General features: G+C 44.1%; 1 protein-coding gene across 1 annotated transcript in view; it reads right to left on the bottom strand.

The window, feature by feature from the left end:
• Window positions 1-4,567: 4,567 nt before the first annotated feature.
• Window positions 4,568-14,906, bottom strand: part of LOC117658416 (uncharacterized) — a 43,227-nt gene continuing 32,888 nt past the window's right edge. The window contains 8 exon segments of the mRNA XM_087885252.1: window positions 4,568-5,446; window positions 5,449-6,308; window positions 7,621-7,747; window positions 8,479-8,558; window positions 8,679-8,796; window positions 9,047-9,495; window positions 10,445-10,467; window positions 10,837-11,035. Of these exon segments, the coding sequence (XP_087741378.1) occupies window positions 5,351-5,446; window positions 5,449-6,308; window positions 7,621-7,747; window positions 8,479-8,558; window positions 8,679-8,796; window positions 9,047-9,495; window positions 10,445-10,467; window positions 10,837-11,035 (1,952 nt within the window). The 3' untranslated portion in view covers window positions 4,568-5,350.

The following is a 14,906-nucleotide window of genomic DNA, read 5'->3' as shown; positions in this document are numbered from 1 at the left end:
AGAGGTGTGACTGGGAAACATCTCCAGTTGGGACAGTGAGTTGATTGGGCCATGTGACTGACATGTGGGTGCAGGGGAAGGGACTTTGACTTTCTTTTGGGTGGGGAAAATCTGGAGGACTTTCAGATTTGGGTTTTTCCAGATGTGCCAATATGACATCTCTAATAAAATGGAACTGTGCTTGCCTTGGAGTTTTACTTCTGTTGGGGTGTTACTTGGAACCCTGACACTGTCTCTCCTCTCTCTCTTTCTCTCTCTCTCTCTTCTCTCTTTCTATCCCTATCTGTCTCTCTCTCTCATGTGTCTCTCTGTGTGTTCCCTCTTGAACCATTTCCAAAAACAGGCGAGGGTTGGGCATTTTGCTTTTTGTTTTGCTAATGTTGTTCTTTCTTCTTTGGGTGCTTTTTATCATATGATTTAAATCAAGAGTCATTTCAGGTTCCCAGATAAAGGAAACTTTTTCATCCCCTTGCTGTGGCTCCCTGTCAGCTGAACCCACCACTGGCTGGCCCAGCCCCTCACCCTCCCTTCCCAGTCACTCCTCGCCTGGCCTGAGAAGGTAAGAACGACGGCGGGGAGATGGAGACTCGCTCCATATTCCAGAGCAGGAGCAAAGTGCCCCTGTACTTGCCTCCTCTCGCAGGCGCTTCTTCCGGCCCTTGTTGGCGCTGTGCGCACCTTGGTTGCTTGGGGAGAAGCGCAAGTTGCTCTCCGCCCCGAGATACTGGAACGACTGCAGGCAATGCTCTGCTTCGTAATGGACTCCAGAAGGAGGAGGGGACCCCATCTTTCCCCATTGTTAAGCGCACTAAATTTAGCTGCTGCGCAACTAGGACTCCAAGTTTCCATTCAGTTACTGTTTTTGAGCTAGGTTTTGCCTAACCTGTAATTGTATCTTTTTTTTCTTTGCTTAAGTGTAAACCCTGGCTTTTTTCCACATTAAATTTCATTTTCTTGGATAAGGCCCATTGTTCACGTTTGTAAATATCTTTTTGGATTCTGAACTTGTCTTCTGGGGGTGTTGGCTATTCCTGCCAGCTTAGTGTCACCTGCAAATTTGATGAGTTCCCCTTCTATTTCCTCATCCAAGTCCTTTATGAAGATATTGAAGAGTACTGGGCCTAAGACAGAACCTTATGGTACTCTACTCCTTATTTCCCTTCATGTAGATGTCGTACCATTAAGGACTACTTGTTAGTAGTGTTTGTCAGCCAATTACAAATCCATCTAGTGATGATGATGTCTATCCCACATTTTAGTGTTTACCAATAGGCTTTGGTCTATGTTGTGACTCCGGCCCCGGAGGCTGATTTATCTTCGCATGCTGAGTCGGAGAATGATATGGAGGAAGCTGGCACGAGCTATGTGCTCTATGTGCCGGAGGGGCCATCCTCACTGGTAAGTCAGCAAGAACTGATAGTTGCTGATGTGCCTCTGGACCCCAGCCAAATTGAGGAGGAAACAGAGGCAGGTAACGAGGAGAGAGAGCCCCTATTGGATGCAAGAGAGAGACGTAGGAGACGTCGTAGAGAACAGCTATTGCCATGTCCCAAGAGGTGTGGTCAGGAGACATAGGGCCATAACCTACAAAGTATAAAAGGGGTGTGGCTGGGCCGGAAAGGTGTGATGAACAATTTGTTGGCGTTTTGGATATAGTGGAGTTTAGAACTGCTAGTTTTGAGTTTTGAAAAGGAGTCTGCATTCCTTTATTAGCCTGCTGGCCATCTACCAAGACCTCTGCAACATTGCCCCGTAATTACTGAACTGATATACTTTTGGAACATTGCCGGTAACTACTGAACTCATATACTTTTGAAAGAGAACTGTTTATTAAAGGGCCAGCTTCAATCTCTCCAGCCTGCGTTTGTTACTGGCGGGCTATTTGAGCTTCTGCAAGGCCACTCGTGGGAGGGGACAGAACAGTCTACTTTGTTTAATACCTTAATGAAGTCTAAATATACTATGTCCATGGCATTTCACTGGTCTACTAATTTAGTCACTTTGTCAAAGAATAAAATGATTGTTTTGGCATGATCTGTTTTAATAAATCTATGCAGGCTTTCTGTGATTTGCGAGTATGATCTACACATCCTGGAGCCAGTTCGCCTGACCTGTCTATTTGTCAGTAGAAAGTGAAGTTAGTTTCTGAATATGACCCCAGGACACTGCAACTGGCATAAATAGGAACTAGTTGTCAAGTATTTGATCACATGTTCATGGGGATGGTGCAAAGCAGGGGTGCCAAACTCAATTTCATTGGGGGCCTCATCAGCATAATGGTTGCCCTCAAAGAGCCAGTTGCATGTAAGACTATGACAACTCACATGGTCACTTCGATTCCACTCACTGGGTGAGGCTGACTTGGGACAGCTGGGTCAGGATGGAATAAGTTGCACTGGCTAACTCAAGGTGGGGAAAATTCAGTGCCTTCTTCTCAAACCCAGACATGATTGGCAGCTTGCAAGCTCAGATGTAGATAAAAGTCTCCAAGCTTGGATTGGTGTGTGTGTGTGTCTGTGTGTGCATGTACAGAGCATGCCGACGGAGACGTTCTTTCCAATCTCAGACATCGTTGGGGTTTGGTTCTCTGTCTGGTACCCCCTTCCTGCAAAGCAAGAAGCGGAGGACGACTCTGCTGAGTGTGGAAGAACTGGAGGAGAAAGTTTGCAGGGAGCAGTTTCCTCCGAGTCTAACTTCTGCCTTGACAGATCTCTGGAGACCAAGAGGAGATGGCAGGGGAGCAGCACTCCTCTGTCCTGCAGGAGGGAGGCTGGCCCTTTTCGAAAGGAAATTCTCGTTTCCAGGCATGTGTGGTAAAGATGCCAGCTAGTTGGGGCAGCCTTCCCTCACACAGCTCCCTTGCCACCCTTCCTCCTCTCCAGAGATCCGTCAAGGCAAACGTTAGACCTGGAGGAAACTGCTTCCTACAAACTTTCTCCTCTGCGCTTCTACATGCAGCAGCACCCTCCGTCTTCTGTAAGGGGGGCAGGTAAGGCTGGGAGGGGGGATCCAGAGGTCTCCATCAGAGGAAGGCAAAACCAGGATGAGGACCAAAGCCTCGCCCACCAGAGGAATCTCGCCGTCCCTCTTAGGCCACACGGCTCAGACCAGCTTTGCTGAGGGGTGCTTAACTCCTCCTCGAGGTTGCTGCTGCTGTGCTCGCTCTTCTTGGCCAGGTTGCTCCTGGTGAGTGTGGGAGGGCAAAGTGTGTGAGTCAGAGAGAGACACACTCCACATCTATGGAAGGGGACCTGGCTTTCTAAGCAAACCATCCTCACTGTTAGGATGAGAGACCACCAAGAGAGGCCACGAGGAGGGAGGCAAGGGGATGGCGAGGCAGGCAGGGTTGCTGGTGGCCAAGTGCTAAGGCAGGGGTTCACTCAGATCCTCCCTCCCTCTCATTACAATCTCCTTCCTTCCTTCCTTCCTTCCTTCCTTCCTTCCTTCCTTCCTTCCTTCCTTCCTTCCTCCATCACTCATTCTCATCTCTTTCCTTATTTCCTCCCCCCTTCTCATTCCCATCTCCTTCCTTCTTCCCCCCTCCTTCCCCAGGAAGGGACAAGTGGGTGGCCATGGCTTTCCCATGTGGGGGCAGGCACAGTCCCAGTGAAAAGGAAAGCACTCAGGGGTAGAAGGCCAGCTGTGAGGCCGGGCTGACGAGCAGGCCGAGGTGGCAGAGATCCCTAGCAGCAACACAGTGCCCGCCATCAGGGCCTATGCCACCTCAATGGCCCCCTCGGCACTCCAGATCCCGTGTGCTCATCACCTCCTGTGCACGTACCCAGGGTAGCGTCCAACTGGGGCAGGGTGGGCCGAGGCAGCGGGGGCGGTCCCTTGCTGTCTCTAGGGTGGCCCCATGGGCCACATCTAACCTGCACGGGCCTTGTGTTTTGACATGTCTGATTTAGTATAAAAAACAAACATAATACGAACCCATTGTTTGTATGTTTCTCTTTTGTATCTCCAATATTTTTTCAAAATAAAACATCTCCACAACCCTTATCGGGAGACAGAAAACTTAAAATCTTTTAGAATCCAGGACTTTTGAGAAACGTTTTTGAGCTCAACTCAATTAAATTGGGTATGATTGACGATTTAAAAGAGCAGCCCCTAACCTTTCTGGCTTTGTAGCCCAGGTGGGGGAGGAGGAGGAGGATGGTTCTATGCAAGCTGCTGGCAGACGCATGCATGCAGAGCTCCATTTGTGGAAGTAGCTGGCCTGTGCACCCGCCGCTCAAACAAAGTGTGAGTGCCTGCCACTAGCTACGCTTGCACACGCTCATCCACTGCTTGCACGGCCTAGTTCTGGACAAAGCCTGTGGGTTGGGGACTCCTGGTTTAAAAATCCAACATTCTGGATGCAGCAATCAGAACTCTCACCGGAGTCTTCCTCAGACAAGCGGAGATGGAAAGGTAGGACAGGCAGAGAAAGGGAAAGGCCCAGATACTTGGCCCAATATCAGAACAGAAATATTCAGGCAACAGCAAAAGGTATCAGATCACCTCTAACGAAGTTGTGGGTTTTTTCCCTTTAACCAAAGACATAATTGAACAACAATGTGATAACTGTGTTTGGTATTCTGGAATATTTGAAATAATATAATGAAAAACAATCAGGAATATTTCTACATGTACAAAAGGCCTTTGTCTATTTGAACTTAGCAAAAACCACAAGGAGGATTAGGGATCCACACTGTTCTGGTTTGCACTAGAAAGGCAATTTATGGATGCATATTTAAGAGGAGCTACAGTTTATTTGGATTATTACTCAAATTACAAGGACCCAGATTGTGGGGGCAGTAAGATGACTTTGTATAAAATATACAAAAGTATAAAGGCCATTGCTTAATGCATTGTAAGCCGCCCTGAGTCTCTGGAGAAGGGCAGCATATAAATCAAATTAAAAAAAGAAAATGGTCTTTGCAAGATATTTTAGTCCTCAATTTACTATAGTTCATATAGTGATTATTCAAAGTTATAGAAGCACTGAAAAACATGACTTATGACCATTTCTCACAGTTATAACTGTTGCAGCATCCAGATGGTTAACTGATAAAATTTCAGATGCTTGGCAACTGATTCATGACAGCTGCAGAGTCCCTGGATCATGTGATCACCTTTTGTGAGCTTCTGACAAACAAATCCAATGGGGAAGCCAGATTCATTTCATAACAGTATTACTAACTAAACAACTACAGTGATTCACTTAACAAAAGTGACAAGAAAAATTGTAAAACGGGGCAAAACGCACTTAATAACTGTTTCCCTTAGCAACAGAAATATTGGGCTCAATTGCCGTTATACACGAAGAACTATCTGGATTTCTCTTGGAGCTCTCTCCACAATTCCTTCATTGATTTGGTTTCTCCAGTGTGTGGATGCTTCTCTGGCGAGTAAAAGCATTACTCCTTACAAAACTCCACTCCATGCATTCATATGGTTTTTTCCTCCCGCATGGATCCATTTATGGGACGTGAGATCAGAACTCCTTCTAAAGCCCTCTCCACATTCCACACATTTATAAGGTCTTTCTCCTGTGTGGATACTCATGTGGTAATTAAGATCACTACTACGAGTAAAAGTCTTTCCACATTGCACACATTTATAAGGTCTTTCTCCTGTGTGGATCCTCTTGTGGGAATTAAGACTACTGCTATAAGTAAAGGTCTTTCCACACTCCATGCATTTATAAGGTGTTTCTCCTTTGTGATTCCTTTTATGGGTTTTAAAAGAATGATGATAACAGAAGGTCTTTCCACACTCCATGCATTGATACGGTTTCTCTCCTGTGTGGATCCTCTTGTGGGTATTAAGATTACCACTTTTCCTAAAACCTTTTCCACACTCCATGCAATGATATGGCTTCTCTCCTGTATGGATCAAATTGTGGGATTTCAGACTACTGCTACAAGTAAAGGTTTTTCCACACTCCATGCATTTATAAGGTCTTTCTCCTGTGTGGATCCTTACATGTCTTCTAAGAGAGTGATTATAAGAGAAGGTCTTTCCACACTCCGTGCAGGTATTTGGTTTCTCATCTGAATGTGCCTTTTCATGTGAAATGAGATGATCGGATTTATTGAACCTCTTTCCGCACTCCATGGATTTATATGGTCTTTCTCCCATATCGATCACTCTATGGTTAGGAAGCCAACTGACCTGAGGAAGACTTTTTTTAATTCCACTTTGTGATTGCTTTGTTTCATCGCTCTCTGGTTGGGTGTGATCTACAAATTTCCTTTTCCCGCCTTTCGAATGGATCGCTTGGCATTCCTCCTTGCAATTCTTCTTCTCTTGTTCATTAAAGCCTTGAAAAAGAAAAGTGAAAACTGTGTATTTGAATTCCAGTAGGATTGGATCACAAACCTGAATTAATCGTTGACCCGGGACAATTCCATGGTGCCACAAACTCCGGAAGTGCATTGTATACTCTATCATGCTGGGGCAACAATATACCCAGCAACTTCCAACTTCAATAAAAGTTTCATCTCCACTTGTCTGCAGAGCAGAATCTTTGAAAGTCAAAGGGAATTTCTCAATGGCAATAGCTCCTCACCCTCAATTTAAGACTAATGCCAAACTCGGTACACAAGTGGGCATATCTCTAAGAAGGGAACATCCGTCTTAGAGGTCATCCAGTCGGTTATAGCAGCTAAGGGCCATCAGAAACCCAGTGACCAGGTTCAGGAGGGAATACCGAATCCTAGTAGGCAGAACCTGGTTCAAGAGAGGCCATACCATTAGTATATTCAGCCTCGTCCTCAGATTCTTGCTAATATCTTTTGTGAAATGAGTATTATGGTTTATGAGCAGAAAGCATTAAAAAAAAAAACAATTTTCTTTATGTAAAAAGCCAGGCTATGCAGTTTTCCAATTTTTCTTTCAATAAATTTCCTTCTTCCATGTCAGTTTGGTCAAATGGTTAAGACACCAGGCTAGAAACTGGGGGACTCTGAGTACTAGTTTTGTCTTAGACATGAATGCTGGCTGGGTGACTTTGGGCCAATCTCTCTCAGCTCAACTCATATCATAGGATTTTTTTCCCTAGGGAAAACAGCAGGAGGAAGGAATATTGGGGTATGTCCACTGCCTATATTATTTTTAAAAAATAAAGGAAGTATATAGAGTGCATTCAGAATGTATTCAGGCTCCCTTCACTTTTGTTAATTTTATTATGCTGTAGCTTGATTCTATAACTGTAGAAATTCATTTTTTTTCCTCATTAATCTACACTAAGTACCTCATGATGACAAAGTGAAAACAGAATTTTAGAAATGTCTGTAAGTTTCTTAAAAAGAACTGAAATATCACATTAATGTAAGTATTCAGACTCTTTGCAATGCTTGAAATATAGCTCAGGTGCCTCCCATTTCTTGTGATTGTTGCTGACATGTTTCTATGCCTTGATTGGAGTCTACCTGTGGTCAATTCAATTGATTAGACGAGATTCAGAAAGGCACACAGCTCTCCATAAATGGCCTCACAGCTGAGAATGCATACAGTAGCAGACCAAAAGCCATGAGGTGAAAGCAACTGCCTGCAGAGCTCAGAGATAGGATTATTGAGAAGGAACAGATCTAGGGAACGCTACCATAAAATTTCTGCTGCACTGATTCTTACCCAGAGAAAAGAGATTCCTGAAATTCTCCAGCATGACTTCTCCGTGGAGCACTTTTTGGTCAGCATCCAGTTGAGACCACTCCTCCTTGGAGAAATACACGGCCACTTCCTCAAAAGAAACAACATCCTGAAAAAGGACACAAATTTCCTTATTAACAGATAATTCCAAGAATAATGGGATAATTTTCTTCCACTAATTTTAGGAAAAAGATCACGTGAACAAAATGGGCATCTTCTGCAGTATTAAAAATAAGATCGCACCGCTTTTGGCTGATGGCCCAACTAAATCATGATCGATCAAGATGGAATGCTTTACGGTGTAACCAACTAAAATATTCTTGGTCAATTGACAGTTGGGTCTTAAATCCAATACTTATCAGTGACTCCCATTCTTCCTAGGATGGGCAGAGCAAAATACTGGCAAAACCCACCTGATATGGGGTACCAACGTACCCCAACTCCACACCTTCATGAAGAAGTTGAAATAGCTTGCAATAGAACTCTATATATCTATGAAGATTCTGAATCACCAGGACACGGTTGTCCCAAAGATGCTTTTCAAAAGGCAAAAAAAGAATATTTTCTTTATAATGGTGTGTGTGAACAACCATGGGGGACAGAAGGAACAGCCCTGATGCTGACAACAGTCTGGTCGATGAAATCTGACGGTGAAGCAGGAGGGGTGGAGAAAGTGACTCACAAAGGATCCCCTCAGAAGGGAGAAGGTAGGCTAAGCTGAGTGTGAATGTTCCGTCGAATTTGTATTGCTTAGAAACAACAATTTTATACATTGAACTCTAGAACAAAATAAGATCCATCCAAGATTCATGGACCTTTTCCAATGTTTCTCCTCCTTACCTGAAGTAGCGGTTCAGCTAATCCTTCAGCTCCAGCAACAAGAGATGATTCTAAAAAGTACAAGGACGGCTTTCTACTCTCTATGAGAAAGATAAAAATACTGGAAGCAAATTTGTTAAAAAGAGACACTCCAATAAAGTTGAGCGAAAGAATCAGCTAAATGTTAAAATCTCACCTCACACAGAAAGAGCTTTTCTTACCTTGCGTAGTGTCTTGATTTTGATCTTTCTGGAAGTTCTCCCTGAAGATCGGATCTTGAGAAGTTCTGAATGAATCTTTCCCCCACTTGGGATACTCAATCAAAGCCTCCACGGATTTCTGGACATGATGTGATATGAGAAACAAAGGAAGAGCAGAGAGATAGAAATGAATGATCATACTGCACGTTTAAACTAGTAGCCCCCAATGTCCATTGCCGAAACAGAATGGAGGAATTGCCCCAAATACATCCTCTGGAAGAATAGAAAAAATGCCCTTAGGAGTTAATAATCCCAGAAAACTCTGTCACAAAGGAATTGAGAACTTCAGAGAGATCCTCTTTAGAGCTGCCATGATTACAGTCTCCCACCTGCAACTCTTCTTGCATGTTTTCCTCCTCCTGAGTCAGCAAGAAGCCTTCAGCCAGGGACACCGCCTGGGAACTGGTCTCTGCTCCACACTCCCGCACCCATTTCGCCACCTCTGGGGGAAGGACAGCCAGGAATTGTTCCAGGAGCACCAGGTCCAGCATCTGAGCCTTGGTGTGTTTTTCTGGTTGCAGCCACTGACAGCAAAGGTAGTGAAGCTGAGTGCAAACATCTCGGGGACGGCTCCCCTCCTGAAACTGAACTTTTGTGAAGTGACAGCATTGGACCTCTGAACTACTGGATGCCTCTTCGTGGCTCTTCTGCCCAGGACTTGCCCCATTCTTCCCACAGCTCCAAGGCTGAGCAGCTGGAGGGCCTTTTCTAACTTCTGCATCTGCTGGGTGTTGTCCCACCATCTTCTCTCTGATGTATAATACAGCTACAAAATGGACTCAAGGATCTCCACAGGTCTTTCTGTTCACAAGAGGTCTGGCCAAATTTTCCAATGCCATTCAGCTCTCTTCCCAGACAAGATACCTAAGATTCCCGAAGAAGGAAAAATTTCCAGCTTACATGCCTGAAATGGAAAAGAAATAATTCAGGGTGTTTACTAGGGTGATTAATTGAACTACTGACCATGCATATCAAGAGAGGAAATGGGAAGGGGAAACGGAAGGAAAAATTAAAAAAAAAAATTGGATGAACCTACCAATGTCTGGGATGGGTGAGGGGTAGGTGAAATCTTTTTAGTTAGCTTAGCTTTTTAGTTAACATATGGGGAAAATTGCAGAGAACCCTTCAGGGATGTCAATGTCTATCAAAATATTGGAAAACTACATTTAAATATGTTTTTTTTCCCCTAATTCCTAGTTTTTATTAAAATTTATTTTTTTATTTTTATGTCTTCTGTATTATATTATTATTATTATTATTATTATTATTATTATTTATTATTTATTATTTATTATTATTATTATTTACTCTAGGCAGCAATTATACATAATGCTCCTTCTTACTATTTCCTCCACAACAGCCCTGTGAAGTAGATTGGGCTGAGAGTTGGGATGGGCTCAAGGCTTTCATGCCAAAGGTTGGACTAGAAAGTTAATCTCCTGCTTTCAAAGCCTTGTGCTTCCATCACTGAACCAAATGGCTCTCTCTGGCGAACTATAATTTTATCATTTCTATGGCTTCATAGTTAAGAGCAACCATTTGCACAATTCAAATCATAAACATCCCAGGTCACAAATAGCAATTGACATGAGGGGCTCCCTAAATCCAGTTAATAAGTAAATAAATAAACAATGGATTGCAACATCCAGGCTTTACAAAGGCGAAACTTGACAAAAATACTGGCCTATTCTGGGAAATAGTGACAATGAGGCATCTTCCTTCTTTACCTGCAGGCAGAGCCAGCTGGTGACTGGGGGGAAGCGCAGGAAAGCAGGAAATTGTCCCGGGGAAAAAGTCTGACTTGGAGGCAGAAATCTCTGTTTTGCAAAGGCGACCTCTCCTCCTCTCCCTCCCGTGCAGAGGTTTTCCCATCCAAATGGAGGGTAAATAAATGGCTCCCTCCTTTCTGAGGCCCTGGCTTTCTTCTCTCTAGTCTAAGGGCAACGGGAAGGATCCGAAGCTTTGCTTTCTCCCCTGCCTGGCCTGTGCATGCATAGGGGCGGCAGGGGAACATGGGACCACTGCTCCCCCCACCCCCCACCTCCATCCCAGGACTCCGAATCTGGTGCAAGTTTTGCATGTCTCCATGCGAGTCTCCATCACTGAACCCCCAACTCACGTCTGGATCTCGGACGGTGCAAGAATTCCCTGCAGCCTCTTCCCTTCGCTAGAAAGGCTCACCCGAAAGTTCACAGCAAAGGTGGGAAGCAGAATCGGAGACCGTGGAAAGAGCGGAGAAGCTCTCAAGCCTCTGCTGGAAAATGCCTCAGGAAGCACGCAGCTCTCTTGTGAAAGAGGCCGGCGCATGCTCAGTTCTCCTGTTAGTGGTGGGGGAGTTGCAGGGAGCCCCCTAGAGGATCCTGTGCGCATTGCGTGGAGACCGTACAAAGGCGCAGGACGTCGTATTCAATGCGGGTTTAAAATGATGGGCATTAAACTTGAAGATCTTCCCTCTAACATTGCCTATCTAGAAAGGAAGTGGCCTCTCCAGCAGGCGTCAGTTTCTAGATTTTCCCTCTTTTTAATCTCTAAGAACCGTCTGTGATCTTGTGAAGATTGAGAAAATCTCTGTGGAGACTCAAAAATCCCTTTCCTGAAGAGCAGCTTCTCTGAAGGGTCTCTAGGGATTCCCAGGAGGAGGTCTCAAAAATGAGGAAAATCCTGTCAGAAATGGCACGGCGGTCAAAAGACAAGGAAGAAAAGTCTCTCTATGAAACCCAGCCTGTGTCTTGTGGCGGATGGCAAACTCAGCCTTGAAGTGAGGGGAGATCAGGGGGCTGGCAGAGACACAGGGAGGAAAGCGACCGGTTGAGGAAAATTAAGATTTGTATTGATTTTTTTCCAATTAAATTAAAATAATATTTTTTTCTAGTCAAAAGTCATGAAGATTTCATTGGTTTGAAAAGATTAGTCTGGATTTGGAGATGACAGTTCAAGAAAAAAGAGATTTAACTACAATTAATGAAATAAAGGATGAAGGGAAAGTTGTGGTTAAGAAGCAATTTTAAAAAAATTATCCGTAATTTCTCATTTTGGCTCTGTTCTTTCCAGCCCATTTTTCTATATAGCAAGGCTCCTTCTAAATCCAACCTGTTTAATTTTTTGTGTCTTCTGTTATGAAAAAATTGACGTGATTAGAAAACCATAATCAGTGCCCTTTCAGCTGTTTCATTCTGAACCATCAATGAACAATATTTGAATAAATATTTTCAAAGAAGCCAGGTCCTCTGAAAGCCTGAAGTATTGCCTCCCACAAATCTTTCAAAAAGTTTCATGTATTTTTAATTTTTACAGTTAAAATAAAATGGAATTTAATAATGTTTCATGAATAACCATACCAGTGATGTTTAATTAAATTTAATTCACCTTTAGACTTTTTCCTAAAAAGAATTGTTGTAAGTCAGGGACTCCCATTATTTTTGAGTTGCAGCATACACTCATTACCCTTTGACTCACAGAGCTGTTTGGAGATATTTTCAGGTGAAGATGAAGGGAATGCTTGCTTACCTGGATTTTCTAACTAATCTTTTAAAAATTCCAAAGAGGATTTTGTGTTTGGGATAGTAACTACTACATTTCACACTCAAATATTGTTCAACTATAAAACACTCTCCTTAAGAGAAGTAATAAAACTTCATGGCAGAGTGGTAAGGCATTGCTGTAGTAAATTATTTTTTACTTTTTTAAAACCTCCTTATGACTTTAAATAGCCTTTCTTGTGGGTTTTGAGTGCATGGGCTGCCTTCTCACAACTCACTGGAGCAATGAAGAATAATGAATTTCTTTAGGGAATACAGTAAATGCCAAGGGTTGGTGATACCATTCAAAAGGTAGATCATACATCTTACCGTATAACCACTCATTACATTTTGCGAGCCTCCCCACCTGCAGCCCCTTTTTGGCTGGCAGAGGCACTGCGTGTCAATCCTTTGATATTTCCAGGCCGGTCCCACGGCCAGATCTAAGCAGCCAGTGGGCCAAATCCGGCCCGCAGGCCTTGAGTTTGACACCCCAGTCCTATACCCTTTGAGACAAGTGGCTGTCCAGTTTCTTCTTAAAAACCTCCAGTGATTTTATTTTATTTATTTATTTATTATATTTCTATACTGCCTTTCTCCCGTAGGACTCAAAGCGTTGTACAGTCAAGAAAAATATAGACACACAAACATCATAAAATTGCTAATTAAAATTATTACTTAGTTTGGTCAATTAAATAAAACCCAGAATTAGATAACATTTAAAAAATCATTCACATGTTCGTATGTTTAGCCCCGCCTGTTGGAACATCAGGGTCTTGAGGGCATGGCGGAAAGCACGGAGATCAGGGATATTCCGTATCTCCGGGGGCAGTTCATTCCAAAGGGTTGGAGCCCCCACAGAGAAGGCCCTCCCCCTGGGAGTCGCCAGTCGACATAATTTGACTGACGGTACCCTGAGTAGTCCCTCCCTGTGAGAACGAACTGGTCGGTGGGAGGCTATTGGTGGCAAAAGACGGTCTCGTAGGTACCCAGGTCCTAAGCCATGGAGCGCTTTAAAGGTGATAACTAACACCTTGAATCGCACCCGGAAGACCACCGGGAGCCAGTGCAGCTCGCGTAGGAGAGGTGTTACATGGGCGTAACGAGCTGCGCCCATAATCATCCGCATGGCTACGTTCTGGACCAGTTGGAGCCTCCGGGTGCTTTTCAAGGGGAGCCCCATGTAGAGAGCATTACAGTAGTCCATACGGGAGGTAACTAGGGCATGAGTGATCGTGCGCAAGGCGTCCCGATCCAGAAAGGGACGCAACTGGCGGATCAGGCGAACCTGATAAAAGGCACCCCTGGCCACGGCCGTCAAATGATCTTCTAAAGATAACCGTGAATCCAGGAGGACACCCAAGTTGCAGGCCCTCTCTGTGGGGAGCAAGATCTCATCCCCTATTGTCAGTGATGGTACCAGCTGACTATACCAGGACGCCGGAAGCCACAGCCACTCGGTCTTGGAGGGGTTGAGTCTGAGCTTGTTTCTCCCCATCCAGATCCGCACGGCCTCCAGGCAACGGGACATTACAGATGTCCGTTATGAAACACTCATAACTTCTAAAGGCCAGCTGTTCCAAAAATAGTGGAATACTGTTATCATGTCACCTCTGTCCTTCTTTTCTCTTGATAAACCATACCCAATTCCTGCAAACATTCATATTTTAAACTCCAGGACCATATTCACCTTAGTTGCTATTCTCTACACTTTTTCCAAAGTCTCAAAATCTTTTTTGAAATCTAAGTAACCAGAACTGAATGCAGTATTTCAGGTGTGCTCTTACTAAGGTTTTATAAAGTGGTACTAATACGTCACAATTTTTGATTCTATGCCTCTATGCATAGGATTCTATTCACTTTTTTGGTTGCTGCCACACACTGCTGGCTGATATTTAAGTGATCGTCCACTAGGACTCCAAGGTTCCTCTCACAGTTACTGTTTTTGAGCTAGGTTTCGCCTAATCTGTACTTGTAACTTTTGGGTTTTTTTTTTAAATTTTCCTTAAATGTAAACCATTGCTTTTCTCCTCATTCGCATTCTCTCATTGTCTCCCTCTATCATTTTCTCTTTTTGCAGCCGTCACTAAGAGAAGGAGCACAGTAGTTAGGGTTTGCGGGAGCAGCCTCTGGGAGGCTGTACCATGTGCATGGCAGGTGCGTGTGGGGTGCGTGGGCCATGCTTCCCCCCTTCCCCCCCCGTCTTGATTCCTCATCTTGTGCTGTTTGAACGGGAAGCAACGAGGCGGCCAGCGATGCTAGGGCTGGCAAGAGTGCGCCAGAAATAAAGACAGAACTTCTGGCCCTTGCTGGATCAGCTGATCTGTGATTTAGGGGCCTCCTGCACCTCAAAAATAATAAGACCTCCCCTAAAATAAGGCCAAGGGCTAATTTTGGGGGATCAAAAGAAAATAAGAGCCAGTCTTATTTTCAGGGAAACACGGTAGGTTACAAGTATTGCGAAAAAATTGACATTAGAGCAGCAAAAAAAGCGTTCATATAGCTAAGGAGTGGAAACGTTCTGAAATAGAGGCTGCTGGGAAAAGTAAAGAGGTGTATAGGCCTCTCTTAGGAAAAAGATGTAAGAGCACTTCTCATCCAAAGCTCACACCTTCTGCACAGAGAAGTTGAAGCAGTGTGAGCAGGATGCAATTAGTAAAGGACTGGACAA

This window comes from Pantherophis guttatus, chromosome 2, assembly GCF_059756535.1.
Source record: "Pantherophis guttatus breed Tessera chromosome 2, ASM5975653v1, whole genome shotgun sequence".
In the NCBI taxonomy this organism is placed as follows: Eukaryota; Metazoa; Chordata; class Lepidosauria; order Squamata; family Colubridae; genus Pantherophis; species Pantherophis guttatus.
Note: the sequence above shows the minus strand (reverse complement) of the source record. Positions and strands in the feature narration are given on the sequence as shown.